The sequence below is a fragment of the Tauraco erythrolophus genome, chromosome W (genome assembly GCF_009769465.1).
Source record: "Tauraco erythrolophus isolate bTauEry1 chromosome W, bTauEry1.pri, whole genome shotgun sequence".
Lineage (NCBI taxonomy): Eukaryota > Metazoa > Chordata > Aves > Musophagiformes > Musophagidae > Tauraco > Tauraco erythrolophus.
In genome coordinates this window covers 10,499,681-10,525,966 of record NC_141497.1, presented here as the reverse complement: position 1 = coordinate 10,525,966, position 26,286 = coordinate 10,499,681, and the positions used below count along the sequence as shown (strand labels likewise).

The 26,286-nt window shown below is 43.3% G+C and overlaps 1 protein-coding gene across 5 annotated transcripts in view; it reads left to right on the top strand.

The window, feature by feature from the left end:
- LOC147526210 (E3 ubiquitin-protein ligase UHRF2-like) overlaps positions 1–26,286 on the top strand; it is a 162,971-nt gene that overhangs the window by 63,536 nt on the left and 73,149 nt on the right. For all 5 annotated transcript variants that reach the window (XM_086630214.1, XM_086630212.1, XM_086630213.1 and 2 more), the window contains 2 exons: positions 5,969–6,231; positions 24,053–24,271. In XM_086630214.1, coding sequence (XP_086486340.1) covers positions 5,969–6,231; positions 24,053–24,271 — 482 coding nt within the window. The remainder of the gene's footprint in view (positions 1–5,968; positions 6,232–24,052; positions 24,272–26,286) is intronic.

The window sequence follows — 26,286 nt, the reverse complement described above, 5'->3', positions numbered from 1 at the left end:
TACCCCTGAACCAAAAATTACTTCCTGTAGAAAGATAAAGCTAACTGGAAATTTGAAGCCATGGGGAGGTTTTCTAGTTTTACCCTATTTATTTCTTTGCAAACTTGCTGTGTTGTCCATTAGAACAAAATGGAGAAGCAATCATAAAAGTATGGACCCTTGAGGGACACCACTCGTTACTGGTTTCCACTTGGACACTGAGCCCTTGACTGTAACTCTTTGGACACAGCCAGGCAGTTCCATATCCATCTAACAGTCCATCCATCAAACCCATCTCTCTCCAATTTAGCGACAAGGATTGTTGTGGGGGACCATGTCAAAGGCCTTACGGAAGTCCAGGTAGATGAAATCCATAGCTCTTCCCTTGTCCACCAATGCGGTCACTCCATCATAGAAGGCCACCAGATTAGTCTGGCACGATTTGCCCTTCGTGAAGCCATGTTGGCTGTCCCTAATCACCTCCCTGTGTTCCATATGCTGCATCATAACTTCCAGGAGGATCTGTTCCATTATTTTTACCGGTCACAGAGGTGTGGCTGACTGGTCGGTAGTTCCCAGGGTCCTCCTTTATACCCTTTTTAAAAATGGGCATGACGCTTCCCTTTTCTCCAGTCACTCGGGACTTTGCCTGACTGCCATGACTTTTCAAATGTGATGGGGAGTGGCTTGGCAACTACATCAACCAATTCCCTCAGGACCCTGGTATGCATCTCATTGCATCCCATGGACTTGTGTACGTTCAGGTTCCTCAGGTGGTCTCAAACCTGATCTCCTATGATGGGTGGGACTTCATTCCCCCAGTGCCTGCCTTGAGATTCAGGGACTCAAAAGATGTGAGAAGAGCCAGGGAAAACTGAGGCAAAAAAAATGGTTGAGTACCTCTGCCTTCTCCATGTCAGCTGTCACCAGATACCCTGTCCTATTTATCAGAGGGGTACAATTTCTTTTGTCTTCCTTTTCTGGCAAACGTACCTGTAGAAGCCCTTCTTGTTATTCTTCACATCCCTTGGAGAGACCTTGTTTAAGAAATTGCCCTTGATGCACTCCAAGAGTCTCCTGGACCACTTACAGCTTGCTGTGTTGCTCTTCCAGCAGATGTCAGGGTGATTGAAGTCCCCCAGCTGGATCAGAGCCTGCGAGCGTGATGCTTCCCTTAGTTGAACTAAGAATGTTTCATCAAAAGGCTCCCCTTGATTGGGCGGCCTGTAGTAAACATCAGCCACAAGGTTTCCTTTGTTGGCTTGGCCCCTAATTTTTACCCATAAGCTCTCAAGTTGTTCATTGTTGCTCACCAGCCTGGGCTGCAGCTCTAAGGATGCCATTGCATCTTCCACAGCCAGGAGGAAATGGCCTGCCTTTTGTAGGCAGGGTCTCAACCTTAGTGTCGTGGTTTTTGGACTGAGGGTCGAGACAAGAACCGAAAAGGGAGCACCCACCAACCATGGTCTCGGGCAAAACATGACTCAGGCTTATCTTCTTAAAAAACAAAACAATTTATTAACAGTTACTAAACAAGGGACATAGGGGAACGAAACCGGTTACTTGAGAGGAGAAAAAAGAGAAAACAAGGCCAGATCTTAAAACAACACCTCCCCACCCCCTATTTTCCTTTCGTTCCTGGCTCTGTCTTCCCCCCAGCGGCGCAGGGAGACAGGGAATGGGGGAGTACAGGTCAGTTCATCCATGTTGTTCACTGCCGCTCCTTTCTTAAAGGAGGAGGAGTCTTTACACCATTTTTCCCTTGCTTCGGTGGATCCCCTACTCACAAAGAAAAAAGTCCCCAAACTTTTCCAAAGTAAGTCCTGCCCGCAGGATTGCAATCCTCCCCATGGATCGCACCAGTTCGGGCTTTACCAGTCTCGGCCTCTTAGGGAGCTGCTGCCACTCGCGTCGGCGTGGGTCGTCCCACGGTCTCCAGATGCCTCCACGACCTCGTCGTGCATTCCATGCCCCATTATCAACAGTACCTGGTCGCGCATCCCCTGCTCCACGACCTCTCCTGGGCTCAGGCATCTCCTTCCCGACGTGGGTTTCTCCACAGGCCGCGAGTGGGTCGCTGCTCCGCCGAGTACACCCTGGCTGCAGGGGGGCCGCCTGCCATCTCACACCGATTTGCAAGGGAAGCCTCAGCTCCAGCACACCTCCTCCTGCTCCATCTTTGCTGACCCGGTCGTTGTGGTTGTCTTCTCTTAGATATTAATCCTCTCTGGGGGAGCTCGGCCCGGCGGGCACCCCGGGAGCGGGGTGCTTACCGAGTCCCCCATGTGGCTCCCCCGGCGCCATCTTGAGCACATGGCGCCGGCCCGGGCCCGAGCGGCCGCTCGGCCGGGAGCCGGGAGCGAGGGCAGCGCCCTCCTGCTCTCTCCTCGCTCCTGAGCAAAAAGACCTTTTTCCCGCCCCTTTGTCCCAACTTAAATAGGGCAATTCGCAGAGGCGCCGCCTTGGCTCAACCTCCCCCGGGGGGGATGGGACTCAGATCTGGTGGCACAGGGAGCAAATCCCCTCCCCTGCCACCAGAACACCCCCCCACACATCAAACTATCACACTTAGTTAATTAGATTCAGTTTCAATCAAGCCAGCTGGGTAATAATAATTGGATGCCATAATTCCCCCTTTTTGTTTCACAGCTTTTTTGTTTTCAAAGGTTTTTTTCAAGAAGGCTTTGCAGTAAGCAGAGACCCAGTCCATTCATTCCAACTCCAGCACACTTCCCTCCCATGAATATCACATCAGGGCTTGCGGCTTTACCTTCTTTACCGAAGGACTCTCGCTCCGGCTCTGGCTCCGGCTCTTTTGGCTCTGGCTCTCAGCTCGGGCTCCGGCAAGGGAGTCGGGGCTTCTCCGGGTCTCTCGGATGTATCACATCAGGGTCACCAGTTGTTGCTCACCAGCCTGGGCTGCGGCTCCAAGGATGCCGTTGAATCTTCCGCAGCCAGGAGGAAATGGCCCGCCTTTTGTAGGCAGGATCTAAACCTTAGTATGCCACAGTTCATCACTGTTTTTCAAAGACAGCTCTGTGCAGTCAATCCATTCTTTTACATAGAGGACAACTCTCCCCCCACCGCCCCTCCTTCCTTGCCTGTCCCTTCTGAACAGTTCATAGCCATCGATTGCAGCGCTCCAGTTGTGTGATTCGTCCCGCCACATTTCAATGGTAACAATCAGATCGTAGCTTTCTAGCTGCACAGAGGCTTCCAGCTCCTCCTGCTTGTTACCCTTGCTTACATGCATTGGTATTGAGGCACTTCAGCTACTTCAGGGCTACCTACTTTGTCACCTTTATAGAGGGACAAGCCCTAATTCCTTTGAGGCATTTCACAGGTGTTTTCCCTGTTGGTTCCTAATACATCATCAGCCCCTGGCTCTTCTCTGTTGCTCAAAACTGCATCCCTTTCCCCTGCTAAGTCTAGTTTAAAGCTCTCCTTATCAATGGCTGCCTTTAAGCTTAAAGTGTCCATGTTGATTTACCAATTCAAATTATATTCATAACAGAGTTACAGATTAAAAAGGCTTTGTTGTTTTACCACTGATTAACATTCTTCTTCTGAATGCCTTAATTTTTCTCTGAACCCCTCTGCTATTGTCTACATCCTTAGTTCATCAGATATAAATAGGATGGTATATAAAATGTGTGATATAGTCCTCAAGGGTTTATACTCATAATCATTTGCCTTTACTCTCTACAAGGCTGGAAAGTCTATTGTCCAAGCGTGAGCATCACAGTGTAGAAAGATGCATTTGGGTGGAACGATCACAGGAGACTTCTTTCTGGCTCTAATGTTTCTTGACTTGAATAACATGGCTGCTTTGTCATCTTTGTAGCTAGTCTCGAGAAGTAGCTGCAGATGGGGAAACCTCAATAATGCCTGTGTCTCAACTGCATTTTCAGGAGGAGGAAGTCGCAAATCACTTTAAACTAGAACTAATCAAAATGCCTAAGGTTACATAGGGATGTTTTCCTGAGGTTTCCTTACAGAAATATCCACTCTTTATGTTTAAAATAGGTCAACAGACTGACTTAAAATAAGGTGGAGCCTTCATTTGTTTATTATATGTTTATCTTTTTAAAAGGTATACTTTTAATATTGTGGAAGTTGAGAATAAAAATTTAAATTGGATGCCAGGATTTTACATGGGGGGGAAAAAAGGAAAGGATTGAATTTTTTGATAGCTTTTTTTCAAGGAAGCATGTGAAAACTAAGAAGAAATAGGCTCAATATGATATGTACTTTATGCATTATATTCTTACCTTTCACCCTCTATCTCTTGATAAATTTGTGAGTTTAGGAACTGCCTTCATTTGTACTTCAAATTACCTAATGATTGTTTCAGTTTAAATACTGATAATTAATATAATTCATGTTGTTTTGTTTATATATGCTGGTCTTTGGGTATAGTAAGAATAGATATCCATCTCTGTCACTGTCTTGCTGCTTGATTAAGGCTATAAATTAAACCATATACATCTGTGGCAAATTAAATTGCTTTCATTTTAAAAAACTGTAAACACATAATACAGCCCCTGAAGCAATTCAGCCTTATAAATTTATCCCAGAAAAATGAGTTTTATAATTGTTCTATCTATGTATCAGTAAAGAGCTTGCTTATTAAACATTTTGGAAATGCACAATTCTCTTGTATGCATCATAGTGCGATAAAACAAGTTTGTTCATGCCCTGAGGTTGGCTACTGTGTTAGCGTTATCTTTTGGACTTAATTTTGTTTGTTTGATTGTTGTTTGTTTGGTTTTGTTGTTTTTAAAGGGGCATTTAGATGGTCTTTAGAAGATAAATTTCCTTCTTTATGTAAAAAAATTAGAAGAAAGGGATGTTTCGCAAATAAAGTAAAACTAAAAATACATCTGTGAAACATTCCTGTTAAAATATTATTTCCAAAATGAGTGTGAAAAGTAGTTCCCCCAATTTGATTTTACAGTAACTGAACCTATTGTAAGCATTTTTAGAATTTACTTTAAATTTTTCATCTTAGAGTCCTCTTACATATGCCTTATCTTCTTCACTTGGTATGGCTCTATAGCAGTTCTATTGCAATAATGTTTTCTTATACTTGGTGTGCAGTGTACGAAGGTGTTCCTTAAGTGGTTTTTTTTTGATACTATTTTAATCCAGTTAATATTTCAAAGAAAATAACTGTTTACACACTACAGTTTTTAAAAGAACACCTGTGTAACTGAAGCAACGTATAACTCAGTGGTTTAACTCAAACCACAGGAAAAACCTTGTATTGTTGAAGTAATATGTATTTAGTTATTTGAAGGCTTGAGAAAATGTGTTAGGATAATGAATGAATGAAACGTGCTCTTCAACAGAGTAATTTCATAACTTACTACCAGCACTACTGTGAACACAGAAAGAAGAGTCATAAGAGACTTCTCTTTCTTACAGTTGAAAGATTTACGGAAGCACCAGTCTCAATTGGTTATGATAGCAGCCTTGTTAGACTTGGAGAGCCCATCTTCCTCCCTCCTCCTTTCTCAAGTATTGAAGGATTCAGCAGCAGTGCAGGTCAAAAAGAATCAGGGTTAAGTAATAATTCCAATTTGGAAGTCCAGGGAAATCCTAAAATCTGGTTGTGGGCTAATATTTTAAGTATACGTGCTTATTTTAGTCATAAGGAACAATTCCATGAAGCAAGAAAAAGTTCAGTGGAAAGAGAGATTAAGCTAAGTTGTAGGTTAAAAAAGAAAATAAATCAGCCTCAACTTTTAAAAATATTTTTTTTACAAATTGTGTTCATAACAGATTTTATTAAGAGTAGAGGAATAAAATACTTAAAGCACACCACTTGAATGACTGAACATTGCTCTAACTTACCCAAGTCCAAACCAGTTGAAATCAGCAGTGTAGAATTTTTTTCACTGACAGTTAAGTAGTTTAGTCAGTTTTCCTTTCTGTTCTTAACCAGGATTATAGAAAATAAATATTCATTATCAAATTTTCCTTTTAGATAAACGAATTGGTGGATGCCCGTGATGTCAGCATTGGAGCCTGGTTTGAAGCTCATATAGAAAATGTTACTCGAGCAACAAAAGGACATAAGAATGGTAAAGCTCAAGTAAAGAGTGGCAATTCTTACAAAAGGACTAATGGAAACTTAAGTCAAGATCATTCTAGAGAGAATGCAAATAATTTGGACAGTACACCATCCACATCTTACTCAGACTGCATGGACACTGATGAAGAAGCTATTTATCATATCAAATATGATGAGTAAGTGCTTCTGATATTATTTTGAGGACATCATATGTTATGATTTGGTGTGTATAAACAAAGAATTTTGTTGAAGAAACTTGGACTCAAAGAGAGCAAGTTCAATATTGCAACCAAGGAAAGAAATATTAAAAAGCCATAATGTTTTTCAGTCAGATATAATGAATATCCTGAGAGTAATGAGGATTTTTTTCTTTTATTCACAAGTTCCTGTGAAGTATTAGCTTTATCTTGACTTTATGAAACTCAGAATCCCTATCTCTAAGGAAAGGAAACTATGCATTGGATTCTTCTGTACTTGTTTTTCTATGTAAAATATAAGTTAATATTTTCTTTAAAAACTGCTTTGCTCATATTCAGTTCCTTCCATTGAAATCTAAACAAGTGTTTCATGGGAGCAAATTCTGGTGCCTGAATTGTTTAAATTTTGTTTTAAAAGTAATATTTATGCATGAGACGACAGGTCTACATTTCATGTAGAAGTTTCTTGTAGAGAATCTGGTGACTGGGAACATAAAAGCAGTTCTGAGCTGGAGTAAGAGTACAAAGGGATTTTATTTATTTATTTTTTTTTAATCTGTGGTACAAGCAAATTTCAGAACCTATGACGGATATGCTAGAGTAGAGGCTTTGTGCCATAAACTCAGTGGGATTTGCAAGGATTTCTCATCACCAGCTTTTGCATTGATGCATTCACATAAATTGGATCCTAGTTTTTTAATGATGCCTTAATTTGCTGAAGCAGCTAACTAAGCTTCTAAACCAATAGCATCAATGAGAATTTTTTATTACAGAGAACAACAGAAATATCACACTTTGGCATGTGAGATTAAAGGTAAAGGAACATACGTTTACTTTACACAGAAGCATATTCAGTATTAGTCTTGTTAAGGATAAATTCAGTTCAAATTTTCAAAATATTTTTAAAGTATCAATTTCAAGTTTTGTTGCTTTTAATAATTACAATTTAAACCAGTTTTGCTAGGGAAAAAACAAGAATGTTGAAGACTTAAGCTGAACATCTTTTAGCTGCTCTTGGCAATACTAGATACAACTTTTCTTTATATACTTACTTTGGAGGATAATATAGCTTTTGTCTGAATGTGGAGTTTAAATGCAGTTTTATATGTGCAACCATCAATTTTTTATCTGCAGATATGTTTGTCCACATACACAAAAAAATAGATAGCTACAGTGTTGAAAGCAAAAATTTACTTAAAAAGTTATTGAAATACTTAAATTCAGAACTTTCTCACAACTTTAGTCACCCAGTATCATTACAGTTGGACTAGATGATCATTGCAGGTCCCTTTCAACTGAACTATTCTAAAAAGAAAAAAATTGTCTCTAAAATGATAGATATGCATCATGGTATACTTTCAAAGACCTGGTTCTAAGATTGGTTAATTGTGTAACATCACAGTAGTATTTAATTGAACAAAGGGCAAATATTTGAGAGGGTGTGTTTGTAATTATTGGAGTTAAATTATGTTCCTCTTCTGTAGATAGTGTCATTTTCTGTGAGTCAGAGATTCAAGGGAGAAACCACCTGTGAAGTAGAAAGTATGGTCAAGCTGATCTGACTTGCATAGGTGTACCTATGCTTACAAAACGTCAATTTTACTTCATGTGTACCTTAAGATATAGCATTTCCAGTAGATGCAGACAGTCATCTTAGTCTTCCTATAACACAATCTGTCACAGGTTTGTGTTCTTAGCCAGTGACCATCTTAAAACATTATGTCTTATCTAATTTTACTTACATCATGGTCATTTACTTGATTGGCCTGAAATGTTAAAAGTTTGAGCTTTCGGGGAGAAAAGTTATCTTAAAACTTTCTAGCAAGCAAGATCTATGCATTTATCAGCTAATAGAGACTTTGGTAAAAGTTAACGTCCTACATATGACAAAACACAAAGTGTCATTTATGACACACTATTTACCTTTCAACATCCCACTTCTTTGTTCTTTGAGTGGTAGTTAACATGCACATTCACATGGTGGGTGGTTGTGCATGCACTCACAACACTGGCTTCAAACATTAGCTTTTTTGCCTTTTTGGTATCTGTAGAGCACACGTATCAAACATAAGGGAGGAAGAATACATGGATAAATAGGGTAGTGTGTACTGTGCGTCCTTCAGTTCTCAGTTCCAGATGTTCCTATCCTATTTGCCATCTCTTTGTGCTTATTCTTTGAGGTTCATATTCTACTATTAGTTCCTATTTTTTCTGTGCATGGTTGCTGTCCCTGGATGCTTCGGTTTGGGCTAGGCTGTGTGACACCAATCCACCTTGACAGCCTTTTCTTACCAAGCCTTTTCTTACTGTGTTCTTCAGTGAAGTAGATCATTTCTCCTTCCTTCTATCTCCTACAGCAGATGATTTCACCCTGGCTGAAGGGCTTTAAGCTCCTTGCCCACAACAGGAGCATTCCTGACAGAGATGGAAGCAGTTGCTTTTTCTGCTTTGGGAAACTGCATGTCTCTGACAAGCAACCTGCAGATGGAGACCATAAGCCTGGTGCCCATAAAGCCATCAAAACGTCTTTCTTACATTATGGAGAAGACTATGGGGTTTGCCTCTGGCACAGATTGACAGCTGCTGAGATCCTCACTGAGAGCATCTCAGTATCTAGACTGATTCTCCTTCACTGCTTGTTTTATTATCCAGTCTAGAAAAACTGTCCACCAAGAAGGCTACAGCTGAAGGACAAGTCTGTTGTAATGTTTTGAGATGGGGTTGGAAATGTGGAATAGACCTACGTTTTGTTTCTGAGACTTCGTGTTACAGCAAAGATCATTTGATACCCAGCTGTTGTGGCAGGTCATAGAATTACAGAATCATAGAATGGTTAGGGTTGGAAGAGACCTCAAAGATCATCTAGTTCCAACCTCCCTGTCATGGGCAGGGACACCCTCCACTACACCAGGTTGCTCAAAGCCTCATCTAACATGGCCTTGAACGCTTACAGGGATGGGGCAGCCACAACTTCTCTGGGCAACCTGTTCCAGTGCCTCACCACTCTCAAAGTGAAAAATTTCTTCCTTATATCTAATCTAAATCTGCCCTCTTTCAGTTTAAAGCCATTGCCCCTTGTCCTATCACTACATGCCCTTGTAAAAAGTCCTTCTCCAGCTTTCCTGTAGGCCCCCTTTAAGTACTGGAAGGCTGCAATAAGATCACCCCGGAGCCTTCTCTTCTCCAGGCTGAACAGCCCCAACTCTCTCAGCCTGTCTTCATAGGAGAGCTGTTCCAGCCCTCAGATCATCTTCGTGGCCCTCCTCTGGACTCGCTCCAGCAGCTCCATGTCCTTCTTGTGTTGGGGACTCCAGAGCTGAATGCAGTATTCCAGGTGGGGTCTCACAAGAGCAGAGTAGAGGGGCAGAATCACCTCCCTTGACCTGCTGGCCACACTTCTTTTGATACAGCCCAGGATACGGTTGGCTTTCTGGGCTGCCAGCACACATTGCTGGCTCATGTTGAGCTTCAGGGAGCAACCCTGAGGATGGCTGCGTGAGGTGCGAGCAGGTTGATGACCTGCTAAGCCGGGTGGCGCAGCTCCAGGATGAAGTGCTGGAGCTCAGGGAGGAGGTGAGCAGGTTAAGAATAATTAGGGAAAGCGAGAGGGAAATTGACAGCTGCCATAATCTGGTTGTGGCAGAGCAGAAAGAAGTGGAGAGGGTAAAGGGGATCAGGGAATGCGAGGAATTAGGGGACAAGGAGCAATGGCACAAGGTCCCTGCTCGGCGTGGCAAGCGCAATGGAATAGCAATTCCCCCGCCCCCCCAGGTGTCCTTATGCAACAGGTACAGTGCTCTGCAAGGGGAACTAGATGACAGGGAGGGTGATGGCTGTCCCTGCTTGGAGGTGTCTCCAAAGCCGGATCAGACTGCCATCGGTACTAAAACCTCATCAAAAGAAGAAAACATAGACGAGGGCCCACGCAGAGGGTTGCCTAAGGGGAGTCAGTCTGCCTCACGACTTCTGACTGCCCCTGTTAAAAGAAAAAGGAGGGTAATTGTCATAGGTGATTCCCTTCTGAAGGGAACAGAGGAGCCAATATGTCGACCAGACCCAACCCACAGGGAAGTCTGCTGCCTCCCTGGGGCCCGCGTCAGGGACGTCACTAGGAAACTCCCTGCTCTGGTACGGCCCTCTGATTATTATCCATTACTGGTAATGCAAGTTGGTAGTGATGAGCTAACAGAGAGAAGTCCAAAGGCCATCAAAAGGGACTTTAGGGCATTGGGGCGATTGGTCGAAGGGTCAGGAGCCCAGCTAGTGTTTTCTTCAATCCCTTTAGTGGCAGGAAAGAACATAGAGAGGAACAGAAAATCAGATTTGATTAACAGATGGCTCAGAGGCTGGTGCCACCGACGGAAATTTGGTTTCTTTGATCATGGGGAGGCTTTCCCTGAACCAGGTCTGATGGTACCGGATGGAACATGCATTTCTCAGAGGGGAACCAGGGTCTTAGCTCAAAAGCTAGCAGGGCTCATTGGCAGGGCTTTAAACTAGATTTGAAGGGGGAGGGGGGGAATATCAAGAATGATAAAGATATGCTGGAAGTACCCGTAGAACAGAAGAAGGGAATTCCAGCCACTCCAGCCAAGAAGTCAGATTCATACCGCTGTCAGCATGGCACCAGTGCCAGCACTGAGGGTCCAGAGGCTGGGGAAGGATCGCAGGTATGTTCAAACGAACTTACACTGCCGTCCAAGAGAACCCCTGTCGCTCCAGCCAGCGAGTCGGCTTTGTCGGAGGCCCAGCTGAAGTGTATGTACACCAATGCACGCAGCATGGGAAATAAACAGGATGAGCTGGAGATGCGTGCACATGAGCAGGGCTACGACCTTATTGGCATCACGGAGACGTGGTGGGACGACTCCTATGACTGGAGTGTCAACATGGAGGGGTATAAGCTTTTTAGAAAGGACAGGAAGGGGAGACGAGGAGGGGGTGTCGCTCTCTACGTCAGCAACCGGCTGGAGTGCGTGGAGCTTTGCCTGGGATCGGAGGAGGAGCTGACAGAGAGCTTATGGGTCAAGATTAGAGGACGGGGACGGATAGGGGATGTTACAGTAGGGGTCTGTTACAGGCCACCTGGCCAGGAGGACAGAGCAGATGAGGCGCTTTATAGCCAGATAGGAGCAGCCTCGCGGTCACAAGCCCTGGTCCTCATGGGGGACTTCAACCACCCTGACATCTGTTGGAGAGACAATACAGCAGGGCACAGGCAGTCCAGGAGGTTCCTGGAATGCGTGGATGACAACTTCCTCCTGCAGGTGATAGAGGAGCCGACAAGGAGGGGTGCCATGCTCGACCTTGTGCTCACCAACAGGGAGGGACTGGTGGGTGAGGTGAAACTTAAGGACAGCCTTGGCTGCAGTGACCACGACACGGTGGAGTTCAAGATCCATGGGGCAGCAAGGAAACCATTCAGCAAACTCTGTACCCTAGACTTTAAGAAGGCGGACTTCGGCCTCTTCAAGGACTTGATGGGCAAAGTGCCGTGGGAGGCGGCCCTGGAGGGACGAGGGGCCCAGGAAAGTTGGTCCACATTCAAGGAGCACCTCCTCCAAGCTCAGCAGAGGTGCATCCCGATGAAGAACAAGTCGGGCAAAAAGACCAGGAGGCCTGCGTGGATGAGCAAGGAGCTCCTGGACCAACTGAAAATGAAGAGGTTAGCCTACAGAGGGTGGAAGCGGAGACAGATAGCCTGGGAGGAATACAGAGAAGCTGTAAGAGTGACCAGGGATCAGGTGAGGAAGGCTAAAGCCCTGAAGGAATTGAATTTGGCAAGGGATATAAAAAGCAATAAGAAATGCTTCTATAGGTATGTAGGGGACAAAAGGAAGTCCAAGGAGAACGTAGGCCCCCTCCGGAAGGATACTGGTGCTCTGGTTACCCGGGACATAGAGAAGGATGAGGTACTCAATGAATTTTTCGCCTCAATTTTCACTGATAAAGCCTCTTGTCTTACTGCCCAAGCTGTGGAAAGAACTAGCAGGGACTGTGAGGATGAACCACCGCCCACTGTACTTGAAGAGCAGGTTCGGGAACATCTGAGGAACTTGAAGGTGCACAAGTCCATGGGACCTGATGAGATCCATCCGTGGGTCCTGAAGGAACTGGCGGATGAAGTTGCCAAGCCACTGGCCATTGTATTTGAGAAGTCGTGGCGGTCTGGCGAGGTCCCCGATGACTGGAAGAGAGGGAACATAACCCCCATTTTTAAAAAGGGGAACAAGGAGAACCCGGGAAACTACAGGCCGGTCAGCCTCACCTCTGTGCCTGGCAAGGTCATGGAGCAGATTCTCCTGGGAACCATGCTAAGGCACATGGAGAGCAAGGAGGTGGTGGGTGACAGCCAACATGGCTTCACCAAAGGCAGATCGTGCCTGACCAACTTGGTGGCCTTTTATGATGGGGTGACAACATCAGTGGACAAGGGTCGACCAACGGATGTCATCTACCTGGACTTGTGCAAAGCTTTTGACACTGTCCCGCACGACATTCTTCTCTCTAAACTAGAGAGGCATGGGTTTGATGGATGGACCACTCGGTGGATAAGGAATTGGCTCAATGGCCGTACTCAGAGAGTAGTGGTCAACGGCTCGATGTCCATGTGGAGACCGGTCACGAGTGGCGTCCCTCAGGGGTCCGTGTTGGGCCCGGCCCTCTTCAACATCTTTGTCGGTGACGTGGACAGTGGCATGGAGTGCACCCTCAGCAAGTTCGCCGATGACACCAAGCTGTGTGGTGCCGTCGACACGCTGGAAGGGAGGGATGCCATCCAGAGGGACCTCGACAGGCTGGAGAGGTGGGCCCGTACCAACCTCATGAAGTTTAACCAGGCCAAGTGCAAGGTCCTACATCTGGGTCATGGCAATCCCAGGCACAAATACAGACTGGGCGGAGAATGGATCGTGAGCAGCCCTGAGGAGAAGGACTTGGGAGTACTGGTGGACGAGAAGCTCAATATGAGCCGGCAATGTGCTCTTGCGGCCCAGAAGGCCAACCGCATCCTGGGCTGCATCAAGAGGAGCGTGGCCAGCAGGTCAAGGGAGGTGATTCTCCCCCTCTACTCTGCCCTCGTGAGACCTCACTTGGAGTATTGCGTCCAGTTCTGGAGTCCCCAACATAAGAAGGACATGGACCAGTTGGAGAGGGTCCAGAGGAGGGCCACGAAGATGATAAGAGGGCTGGAGCACCTTTCCTATGAGGACAGGCTGAAAGAGTTGGGGCTGTTCAGCCTGGAGAAGAGGAGGCTCCGGGGTGACCTTATAGCGGTCTTCCAGTACCTCAAGGGGGCCTACAAGAAAGATGGGGAGAGGCTGTTCAGGAGGGCCAGTTGTGATAGGACAAGGGGTAATGGTTTTAAAATAGAGGGAGGTAGATTCAGGTTGGATATTAGGAAAAAATTTTTTACCATGAGAGTTGTAGAACACTGGAACAGGTTGCCCAGAGAGGTGGTGGATGCTCCATCCCTGGAGACGTTCAAGGCCAGGTTGGATGAGGCCCTGAGCAACCTGATCTAGTTGGAGATATCCCTGTTCCTTGCAGGGGGGTTGGACTAGATGACCTTTGAAGGTCCCTTCCAGCCCTAACGATTCTATGATTCTATGATTCTATGATTCTCATCCACCAGCACTCCCAAGTCCTTTTCCTCAGGGCTGCTCTCGATCCATTCTCCGCCCAGCCTGTACTTGTGCTTGGGATTGCCCTGACCCATGTGCAGGACGTTGCACTTGGCCTTGTTGAACTTCATGAGGTTCTCACAGGCCCATCTCTCCAGCCTGTCAAGGTCCCTCTGGATGGCATCCCTTCCCTCCAGCGTGTCAACAACACCACACAGCTTGGTGTCATATGCAAACTTGCTGTCTGACTGTCCAGTCTGACTGCATACACACAAAAGGGAGGAGGGGAATCAAACATTCATTTTCTTTCTGTTTACATCTGGAACTGACTACTCAGTGATATTTATTCAGGAGATACTGGAAAGCTATTCACCCTTGATCTCAACATGAAGCCCTCCACTTCCATAGATCTAGTTCTTTGGACCAAGCTTCCTAGTACAGGTCTACTTCTTCTACCTTTCTTCAAATCCCAAAGATCCCACAGGTCTCCACTTAAATGGAGATCTAGAGCTGTTTGTGTTTTTTTTTCTTTTTTTTTTTTCCCAATTGTCCCATTAGTATTGACACTGGTCAATTCAAGAGCAAGTCAAATGTTTTCCGACATAATGTCTCACACCTCTGTAGTTGAGAACCTTAATCATCTTTATTTATAGTGGAGCATGATTGGTTTTTCTTGGGGGTAAGGGAGAGAAGATCATGCTAAGAGGTCTTACCAACCTCCTTGTAGGTATTGAAAGGATGCTATTAGCTGCTGCCACCACCACCTCCCCACCAAGCTTTTCCTTCACCTGACTGAACAAGCCCAGTCCCCTAGCCTCTCCTCACAGAGCACATCTTGACAACCATCTTGTCAGCCCTCCACTGGGCTAAATGCCAGCTTGTCAGCATCTTCCTTGCATTGAGGGACCTAAACCAGACATAATATTCTAGATATGATCTAACAAGTGCTAAATAAAGGGAAACAGTCACTTCTCTCAATCTATTGCCTATGCTCCTGTTGACACAGCCCAGGATGCTGTTGGCCGCCTTTGCTGCCAGGGCACACTGTTGGCTCATGTTCAGCTTGCTGTCTACCAGGACCCCCAGGTCCTTTTCTGCAGAGCTGCTACTCAGCCAGTCACTCCGCAACCTGTATCGTCACAAGGGATATAGTGGGTTGACCCTGGCCAGCAACCAAGTACCCACACAGCCACTTGCTCACTCCCCTCTCCCACGGGATGGGGAGAAAATAGAAGGAAGGCAAGAAAACTTGTGCATCAAGATACAGTTTAAAAGGTGAAGCAAAAGCTACGCGCACAAGCCAAGCAAAGAGAGGAATTCATTCACTAACTGCCATCAGCAGGCAGATATCCAACCACTTCTTGGAAAGCAAGGAGTGCTTTCCAAGCACATAACGTCAGCACATAACTCAGCACACATAACGGTTGCTTGGGAAGACAAATGCCATAACCACGAACGTCCCCTCCCTTCCTCCTCTTTCCCTGAGCTTTTATTGCTGAGCGCTATGTCATGTGGCATGGAACATCCCTTTGGTCAGTCGGAGTCAGCTGTCCCAGCAGTGTTTCCTCCCAGCTGCTTGCACACTCCCAGCCTACTTGCTGCAGGGGCAGAGTGAGAAACAGAAGGCCTTGATGCTGCGCAATTACTGCATGTAACTTCTGTTGTCTCATGAGGATCACCATAGGATTTTAAAAGTGTGCTGGTTTTGGCTGGGATAGAGTTAACGTTCTTCATAGTAGCTAGTATGAGGCTATGTTTTGGATTTGTGCTGAGAACAATACTGATACCACACTGATGTGTTTAGTTGTTGCTAAGCAGTCAAGGCCTTTCAGGTTCCCATGCTCTACCAGGTGCACAAGAAAATAGGAGGGAGCATAGCCAGGACAGCTGACTCAAACTGACCGAAGGGATATTCCAGACCATATGATGTCATGCTCAGCATATAAATCTGGGGGAAGAAGAAGGAAGGGAGGGACATTCAGAGTGATGACATTTGTCTTCCCAAGTAACCGTTACATGTGATGGAGCCCTGCTTTCCTGGAGATGGCTGAACATCTGTCTGTCTACGGGAAGTAGTGAATGAATTCCCTGTTTTGCTTTGCTTGCGCGCATAGCTTTTGCTTTACCTATTAAACTGTATTTATCTCAACTCACAAGTTTTCTTACTTTACCCTTCCAATTCTCTCCCTCATCCCACTGGAGGGGGAGTGAGTGAGCGACTGTGTGGTGCTTAGGTGCCGGCTGGGGTTAAACCATGACAAAAAGAAATTCAGTAAATAAGAAAACATCCTTACTAACCATAGTTGTATCTAGCAATATTTTTTTATTCATGCTTTACTAACATAGATTCTTCAGTGAAAGTGAGGAAGCTGAAAATTTTACAGTATTTTCTTAGTTCTTGAGCCTTTTTAAGAGTATGTTTTTTTTCTCTTGCATTAGCTTGATTTACATACCCTGCATATTCTCATTTTCTTCTACCTTAGTTACATACTCATCTTGTATATTTGAGAGTTTAGGTTTTATTTTAACATTGTTGTCATTCATATAAATAACATTTAAATATAGAATGAAATTTGACATGGAGAAAGTAGCTCTACCTATATTGCATCTATTTTCTCTATGCTTATTTTGGTTTGTTATTTAGGACTAGTGAAAGGGAAGGAGAGAAATAGTCTAGATGTTGGAGATCATAAGATGGAAAATATACTATTTTTTTGTGGAAATACAGTTTTAAATATATCTGAGGTCAGAAGTTTACTGTAAAAGTAAATTTTTTTCCTTACGTAGTAAGGAACAGCATTATAGTGCTTAATATACTTAGACATGATTCCAAAAGTGTGAGTTAGACTTAATCTCAAAGACTTGTGATAAATGGTGTTCCAGTTATAAAAAAGTATTTGGATGTTCAGTCTGTGATGTTGGGTATGGACAAATATGAATGCTAGCTGCTTCTCTCCTGTGTCCCATTGAATATAAATATTGATGTTCCTTAACCTATTGAGAGAATTCCTTAAATCGGGCTTAAGGTGAGTGATAAGAACTGTAAATGCCTTTGCACTGGGTAGTCTTTTAATAATGAGACTTCTTGCATGTCAGGCAGAAATTGTGAGACCTAGAGGGGGAAGATGTATTCAGTTAACACACTTTTTGCTCTCATATCGATAAAGTTAGAGCACTCCATTGCTGAAAGTTGTAGAATAAGTAGAGAGATGGAGAAGTCATGTAAACAGTGTGGTTTTTGCAGTACATAAGAACATCCTTGATTGTTATCCTTGATCCAGCTTCTAGATAACAGAGGTATTGATTTAGACTAAAACCAGATTAATGTCTTGGTTCTTCAAGTACACTGGCTTTTTAATTTCATGAGGTGAATGATTAAAAGGTTACATGTGGGTTTTTTCCTAAAGAAAATATTACAATTTTACTTTCCTCAAACCATGTCACACTGAATTTTTCCTTTTTTGTAATCAGGAACTTTTATCTTAAATTGATAATACTATCTGAGATCAGATGCATGTTTGTGCTGGAAAAGAGGAAGATAAAAAATGACTGTAACTTCTCATATAATAACTTCAGGACTAACTTAGCATCCAGAGAAAAGCACAGAGTAATAAGGATGAATATTGTTCCTTTACAGTTGTCCTATGATCTGGAAGTTCAGAAGTCAAGCACAAATGAGTGAAGAGAAGGGCTCCCAAGTGTGCTTTGTTTTTGTTAAGTTTCTTAATAAACTCCTGGAAGACATGTAGTTCAGAGCTGATGGAAGAGTTGTAAAAAAAAAATCACTTTCAAAAGCCTGGTTGTTTGGCAGTCAGATGTTCCATTCTAGAATTTGCATGGTTTCTAGGAACTTTTTTCTGTGGTCATCTGAAAAATAACTAATTTCAGAAGAAATTCTGTCCTCACAATAGACCTTCAGATATGCACTTGGAAGCAGCATCCATTAGAGAGGTATGTAAAAGGCCTCTCGAAGCATCAAGTATCTTGTGAAAACATAAAGTCAAATCTTCTTTACAACATTTTACACATGGAACTGGAAAATTGGATTCTGAGAGAAAAAGTTTCACCCGTTTTTAAGCTTTCTATTCCTCCAAAGGAATGTTTCTCAACTTAAGTCTCTGAGCAGGCAGTAATAGAAAAAACTCAGTAATAACTACCTTCTTTTTTTTTTTTTCCTGGAGAGTAACTATTTTCTCTTCTTTCTATAAAATGGGATATTTTGGGTGCCTGGTTTTGATACATGATCTTATTCTATTTGTGCTGCCCAACAATCTTCTTTCTTCAGATTCTTTTCATTGGAGATGGAATAGCTTTCAAGGATAAAAATGCTAGAAGTGCATCAGTAATACATCGTGAAAGATTCTTTTCAGAGTTCTTACTGGGATAAGAAAGATGGCACAGAACTGAATCTGGGACAAAACAACTCTTAGTGTTGAGTAACTCTTATGTACCAGAAATGCTATAAATCACACTTGTTTAAATCATTTGCTTCATAATGACATCAGAATATTCTCAATGTATATTGGTTATCTTTCTAGCCACACTTATATATAATGTTTACAGTTAGTTTTCAGTAGATTTTTCTACTGTGTGCATAAATTATATTTCTACTTTGTTTTTATCTATCATCATCTTTAGTATTCTGAAGCTTAAATCCTGTTTCAGTTTTGGAGTTAAACTGGTTCTCCCTCCTCTATGTGCTACTTTCTCTTTTTCCATGATTCTTCAAATAATTCTGCAAAAAATTTTATTGCAAGATAGGGACTAAGTCCAATCAGTATATTAAAGCAATGTTTTAATTTTTGGAAGTCTGTGGAATATAATGCTATGTCATTATCCAAGCTCTGCAATAAAAAAGAAATTATCTAACAGTTGCTTTATGCATCATTTTTATTACTTGTAGATTAATCTGGTTTATTGCTTCTGTGCATATTTTAATTCACAGTAATTATTTTGATTATCATACAGCTGTAGAATAGTTGTTCTTTTGAAGGAAAACTGCAAGACAAAAGGTAAATACACACAAAAAAAGTTTTACAAAACATTAAGTTATGTCCCATGAGACTGTCATTTGAATAGTAGCTCTATCGCAAATACCTCTCTTATGACATTATTTGTATCCTACAGTTTGATAAATTAGAAAGGAGCAGTAAATGGTGGGGAAAACCATGTTTTTGCTTTAGCTTTGTTATTAAGGATAGATGTGTTTATTATTGGGCCATTGGTTTATATAAAGATACAGACACATTTAAACTACTGTATTTCCTGGTGGGGTGGGGTGGGGTTCCCACCCCCACAAGTAAACTCGAATAATGTTTCAACAAATTCAAACTAAGTTCTGTGTAACTGTCCAGTAGAAGGCAAACAATACTAAAGATAGATATTAGTTCTCAGTTTTTTCCCTAACTCATCTATGCAATAACAAACCAGGGCATAAGATTTAATAGAAGATATCTAAAGCCAAAACCGATTTAGTTAAAAGAGAACGTTTCAATTCATGTCAATGGACCTTGAATCAACTGTTGAAGAGTAGGCATATGACTTTGTCAGAGCCCTCACATTTAAGTTGCTATCAGCAGCAGAAATTTCTTTATGCAACAATGAAGTAAGCTACAATGTATATTTTTCCAAAGACCTTTGAATTATCTTGTTCACTACAGATAGGCATGTTGAAAAGTTACTTTCTTTAATAAGATTAGAGTTTTGCCATTATGGTCTAATTATTTGTTATAGTACTTTAATACTATAAAGCATGTGTGTGCTTGTTAAAATTCCCATAAATAAATAAATGATGGGGAATTCATTTAAGATTTTTCATTTGTATTAATATTTCTTAAAAAGAAACAGTGGTTTTAATAGCAGTTGTCTCCAGGTAGTAGGTGCTTTCTTTTCATCTTTTAAACCTGTACTGTGACCTGATTAAAACAGATGTTTTAAAAGCTAGTACTATTTTTATGGCGGAAGCCTCTTTTTACTGTGCAGCATCAGAAATGAACTTAACTAGAATTGATGGGGGAAGGGGATACCAACGGGAGAGTTGAAGGTAAGCCAAGGGTTGGCATGACTTTGCCTGAGGGTGGCAATGCTAGTGGGAACATTTATACTGCTGCTGGGAGCATGGAGGGCTCAGGAACACATCTGAAATGCCTGTACACCAACGCACGCAGTATGAGAAACAAACAGGATGAACTGAAAGCATTGGTCAGTTCCCAGAACTATGATATCCTCGGTATTAGTGAGGCTTGACGGAATGAGTCCCATGACTGGAGTTCTGGGATGGAGGGCTACAGGCTGTTCAGGAGGGATAGGCAGGGCAGGCAAAGTGGAGGAGTTGCACTATATATAAGGGAGAGGTTTGATTGTACAGCCCTTACAGTTAGGGATGATGTGGTTGAGAGACTCTGGGTGAGGATTAGGGGGATGGAAAACAAAGGAGATATTGTAGTGGGTGTCTACTACTGATCATCCAACCAGGATGTAAGCACTGATTAGTTATTCTATAGGCAATTAGGAGAAATCTCTGGATCAGGAGCCCTTGTCCTTATGGGAGATTTCAACTTCCCAGACATCAACTAGGAATATAATACTACTGTGACAAGCAAGTCTGGGAAATTCTTGAAGTTTGTGGAAGATAATTGCTTGTCACGGGTACTCAGGGAGCCAACTAGGAAAGATGCCCTTCTAGACTTGTTATTTGTGAATAGAGAAGGACTCATGGGAGATGTGATGGTAGGTGGTCGTCTTGGCCACAGTGATCATGAAATGATTGAGTTCAAAATTTTCAGTGTAATGAGAAAAAAAGGATAGCAGAGTTGCTACCTTGGATTTCAAGAGAGCAAACTTTAAGGTATTCATGGAGCTACTTAGCAGTGTCCCCTGGGAATCTGCTTTTGAGAGCTTAGAAGTCAGCTAGTGCTGGTCAGTCTTTAAGAACCACCTTTTAAAAGCACAGGAGCAGGCAATCCCTTTGTGTCACAAGTCAAGCAAGCGAGGCAGAACTCTTCATGGAACTCAAGAGGAAAAAGAAACTGTACGATATCTGGAAGAGAAGTCAGGCTTTGCAGGAAGGTTACAGAGCTGTGATTCATATATTCAGGGAGAAGACGTGAAAGGCCAAAGCTCAATTAGAGTTGAAACTGGCCACTGTTGTGTCAGACAACAAGAAAGGCTTTTTAAAGTACATTAATAGCAAAAAGAGGTCTAAGGAAAACATTGGACCAATACTTGTTGAAGATGGTTACCTGACAAATAGGGATGAAGAAAAAGCAGAGGCATTCAATGCTTTTTTTTTTTTTTGCCTCAGTCTTTAATAATACTGATAGACCTTGGGCTGCCCAGTCCCCTGAGTTGGAGGACCATGAGTGTGGGAACAGTGACATTCCATTTGTGGACACTAAAATTGTAAGGGACTGGCTGTATCAGCTGAATGTTCACAAGTCCATGGGACCTGATGGGATTCATCCCAGAGTACAGAAGGAGCTAGAGGATGTTACGGCAGGACCCCCCTCAATCATCTACCAAAGGTCTTGGGAGTCTGGGGAGGTCCCCACTGACTGGAAGCTAGTCAATGCTATTCCTATTTACAAGAAGGGCATAAGGGAAGACCCAGGAAACTACAGACCTGTTAGTCTAACCTCAGTACCTGGAAAAATGATGGAGAAGATCATACTGGGTACTATTGAAAGGCATTTAAAGAACAATGCAATCATCAGGCCTAATGGATGAAGGGAAGGCATTGGATGTAGGTTATCTGGATTTTAGTAAGACTTTTGATACTGTCCCTCACAGCATCCTTCTGGACAAGTTGTCCAACTGTGAGATGAGCAGGTTCATAGTGTGCTGGGTGCAGAACTGCCTGAATGGCAGGGCTCAAAGGGTTGTAGTGAATGGGGCTACATCTACTTTGCGACCAGTCACCAGTGGTGTTCCTCAGGGCTTAATTCTAGGGTCAGTTTTGTTCAATATTTTTATCAATGATCTGGATGCAAGAGTTGGATGCACAATTAGCAAGTTTGCTGACGATACCAAACTGGGAGGTGCTGTTGACTCTCTTGAGGGACAAGAGGCCTTGCAGAGTGATCTAGATAGACTGGAGCATTGGACAATGATTAATGGGATGAAATTTAACAAGACCGGATGACGGATTCTGCACTTGGGATGGAGTAACGCCGGGCACAAGTATAGATTGGGAGAGGAGTGACTGGAGAGCAGTCCTGCAGAAAGGGATCTGGGGGTGCTGGTTGACGGTAGGCTCAATATGAGCCAGCAGTGTGCCCTGGCAGCCAAGAGGGCAAACTGCATCCTGGAGTGCATTAAACACAGTATAATAATCAGCCGGTCAGAAGAGGTGATGATCCCGCTGTATTCAGTGTTTGGCGCGGCCTCACCTTGAGTACTGTGTGCAGTTCTGGGCCCCACGATTTACGAAGGGTGTTAAGGTCCTTGAATGTGTCCAGAGGAGGGCAGCAAAGCTGGTGAAAGGGATGGAAGGTATGTTCTTTGAGGATGGACCAAGGACTCTGGTTTTGTCTAGTTTGGAGAGAAGGAGGCTGAGGGATGACCTCATTGCTCCCTACAGCTTCCTGAGGAGAGGATGTGGAGAGGGAGGTGCTGAGCTCTTCTCCCTGGGATCCAGCAACAGGACACCTGGGAACGGTTCAAAGCTGCATCAGGGGAGGGTCAGACTTGACATTAGGAAGCATTTCTTTACCGAGAGGGTGGTCAAACACTGGAACAGGCTTCCTAGAGAGGTGGTCAATGCCCCACGTCTGTCAGTGTTTGAGGCATTTGGACAATGCCCTTAACAACATGCTTTAACTTTTGCTCAGCTCTGAAGTGTTCAGGCAGTTGGACTAGATGATCCTTGTATGTTCCTTCCAACTGAACTATTCTATTCTATTCTATTCTATTCTATGCTATGCTATGCTATGCTATGCTATTCTAATTAATCTGGTTTAGTTTAAAAGGTTATATTTCTATCTTCTTATAACAGTTCAATTTCCTTTTCCTGCGGTTATTTCCAGTGTTCACGTAGCAGTTTTTCCAACACATAAGGAGGCTATGCAACCTCTACAGTCACTGCAAAATGGCTTTACACAAAGAATTAAAGACTATGTTGTTAAACAGAATTGGCACCTCCAAAGCCTTAAGCATCTCTTTTTTATTTGTTTTGTGCTCTTTAATTGTATTACAATCCTATTCAAATAGCCCTACTTTAGTTGTTCTAAATGAATGTCTCTCAACTTGAAAAGGGAATAGAGCTCCCTATATAGCTCCTAATATAGCTGGGATGCAGGGGGGGATAATTAGGTTTCTAGTTCAAAAAAACCCAAAACTGCCAAAGAACCCAAAGTCCCATAAATGTCTTTTAGTGCACTGTCTTTTTTCTTTCTGCCTATTCTTTATTTCTGATTATTTTGCAACCCTAACTGTATCTCATTAAGAGAAATCCTGAAGTAATACTTCTCTGATTTAACATAATAGGGTTTTAATTTCATAACTGAAGAAAGAAAACACTTTAAAACTATTAGCTCCCATGTTTATTAGAAAGTCTTAGAAATAGTACTCATTTTGGTTATGGGTTTCTGCAGCTAGCCATTTTCTAAAACATTGTTTGGTAAATGGAATGTAGACTTGTGCAATCTTCATCATGAGATTCTTTTTATACATGCTATGTTTGTAGACTTGATTTTTTTTTTAAATGAGCTAACATTGTCTTAGCTATGTTGTTATTGAAATTGGTGGAAATGTAACAAATGTATGAAAGCCAAGTTAAATTAGAAATGAGCAGTTCTGAAGATTCGAGTTTTAATCTTTGTTGTTTTTTTACTGTTGACTTAATTGGGTCCTTTGAATTTACTGAGAATAAATTTGATCTGTGCCTATGTGGAAACTTGAACCTATAAAAAGAAATCATCAAATGCTCATGTTTTGGGTTTTTTTTCTTTGGATTGCTGGATGATTTTTCTGCTATGAGATTAGTCAAGTCACTAGTCTGCATTTAGACTAATATAAAATTTAGAAAAAACATACTATATCAAATTTTTAAACAGAGTTAAGCATTAACACTCCTAAAAGTTATTTTGAAAATTGTGCTTCTGAAAAACATTGTCTTTAACTTACTTCATACTACTTTGGGAGTACTAATTGTCACTTCTGTTCGGTTTTTGCCTTTGAAGATATCCAGAGAATGGCATAGTAGAAATGGACACCAAAAATCTTCGACCACGAGCAAGAACCATTCTGAAGTGGAGTGAACTAAAAGTGGGTGATGTGGTGATGGTTAACTACAATGTTGAGGCTCCAGAAGAAAGAGGATTCTGGTTTGATGCAGAAATTACCTCTCTGAGAGAAATTTCAAGGACTAACAAAGAGGTTCATGCTAAAATTCTGCTGGGGTAAGATTTCTTTAGCTAATATGGAAAGACTAATTACATTTTTAAACAAGGAAACAAAACCTAAAGCTTTTAGTTTTTGTTTGCTACTCATCATTAGGTTGACATTAACATACTGTATTTCTGCAGCTGAGCCAGGTCTGAGGTTCATGTGTGAAGGAAATTCCTTTAGAATCTTTGATATGCACCTTAATTCCCCTAGTGGAGTCTGGCATTTCTCAGTAGACCACGATGAACATGCTGAGATGATACTCACCTGATAAGCCTATCCTCTTTTATTGTTGAGTTATGGAAGCACTATCTGGACTTCTTAAGCAATCATCATATCCCATGTCTGCTTCCCCTTCTATGCTGATTCCATCATTGGTGTGTATGGGACCCAGAAATACCATATAAGACAGTACTAGCTTCCCATTTCCACCTGTGCTTATGCAAATCAGTGGGGGAAAGGGTGGTCATCTTGTCATGGTGACATAAGGCCAAGACGATGTCAATGCCTCCCACCTCCCCAAGGGTGTCAAGTGCGAACGGGAGTTTGATATGGAGTGATGAAGGGTTAGAATCAAGGCAGTCAATAAGGTGATGCATCGAGAAACCATGAGAATAATGTGAGCCAGAGGCCAAGTATGAATATGTAATACGATGACTAGAATAAGTAAGAAATTGCTCAAAATAAGTATAAAAACTAGGGGAATCATAGAATCATAGAATCATAGAATGGTTAGGGCTGGAAGGGACCTTCAAAGGTCATCTAGTCCAACCCCCCTGCAAGGAACAGGGATATCTCCAACTAGATCAGGTTGCTCAGGGCCTCGTCCAACCTGGCCTTGAACATCTCCAGGGATGGAGCATCCACCACCTCTCTGGGCAACCTGTTCCAGTGTTCTACAACTCTCATGGTAAAAAATTTTTTCCTAATATCCAACCTGAATCTACCTCCCTCTATTTTAAAACCATTACCCCTTGTCCTATCACAACTGGCCCTCCTGAACAGCCTCTCCCCATCTTTCCTGTAGGCCCCCTTGAGGTACTGGAAGACCGCTATAAGGTCACCCCGGAGCCTCCTCTTCTCCAGGCTGAACAGCCCCAACTCTTTCAGCCTGTCCTCATAGGAAAGGTGCTCCAGCCCTCTTATCATCTTCGTGGCCCTCCTCTGGACCCTCTCCAACTGGTCCATGTCCTTCTTATGTTGGGGGCTCCAGAACTGGACGCAGTACTCCAGGTGAGGTCTCACGAGGGCAGAGTAGAGGGGAAGAATCACCTCTCTCGACCTGCTGGCCACGCTCCTCTTGATGCAGCCCAGGACGCGGTTGGCCTTCTGGGCCGCAAGAGCACATTGCCGGCTCATATTGAGCTTCTCGTCCACCAGTACTCCCAAGTCCTTCTCCTCAGGGCTGCTCTCGATCCATTCTCCACCCAGTCTGTATTTGTGCCTGGGATTGCCACGACCCAGATGTAGGACCTTGCATTTGGCCTGGTTGAACTTCATGAGGTTGGTATGGGCCCACCTCTCCAGCCTGTCGAGGTCCCTCTGGATGGCATCCCTCCCTTCCAGCGTGTCAACGGCACCACACAGCTTGGTGTCATCGGCGAACTTGCTGAGGGTGCACTCCATGCCACTGTCCACGTCACCGACAAAGATGTTGAAGAGGGCCGGGCCCAACACGGACCCCTGAGGGACGCCACTCGTGACCGGTCTCCACTTGGACATCGAGCCGTTGACCACTACTCTCTGAGTGCGGCCATTGAGCCAATTCCTTATCCACCGAGTGGTCCATCCATCAAACCCATGCCTCTCTAGTTTAGAGAGAAGAATGTCGTGCGGGACAGTGTCAAAAGCTTTGCACAAGTCCAGGTAGATGATATCCATTGGTCGACCCTTGTCCACCGATGCTGTCACCCCATCATAAAAGGCCACCAAGTTGGTCAGGCACGATCTGCCTTTGGTGAAGCCATGTTGGCTGTCACCCACCACCTCCTTGCTCTCCATGTGCCTTAGCATGGTTCCCAGGAGAATC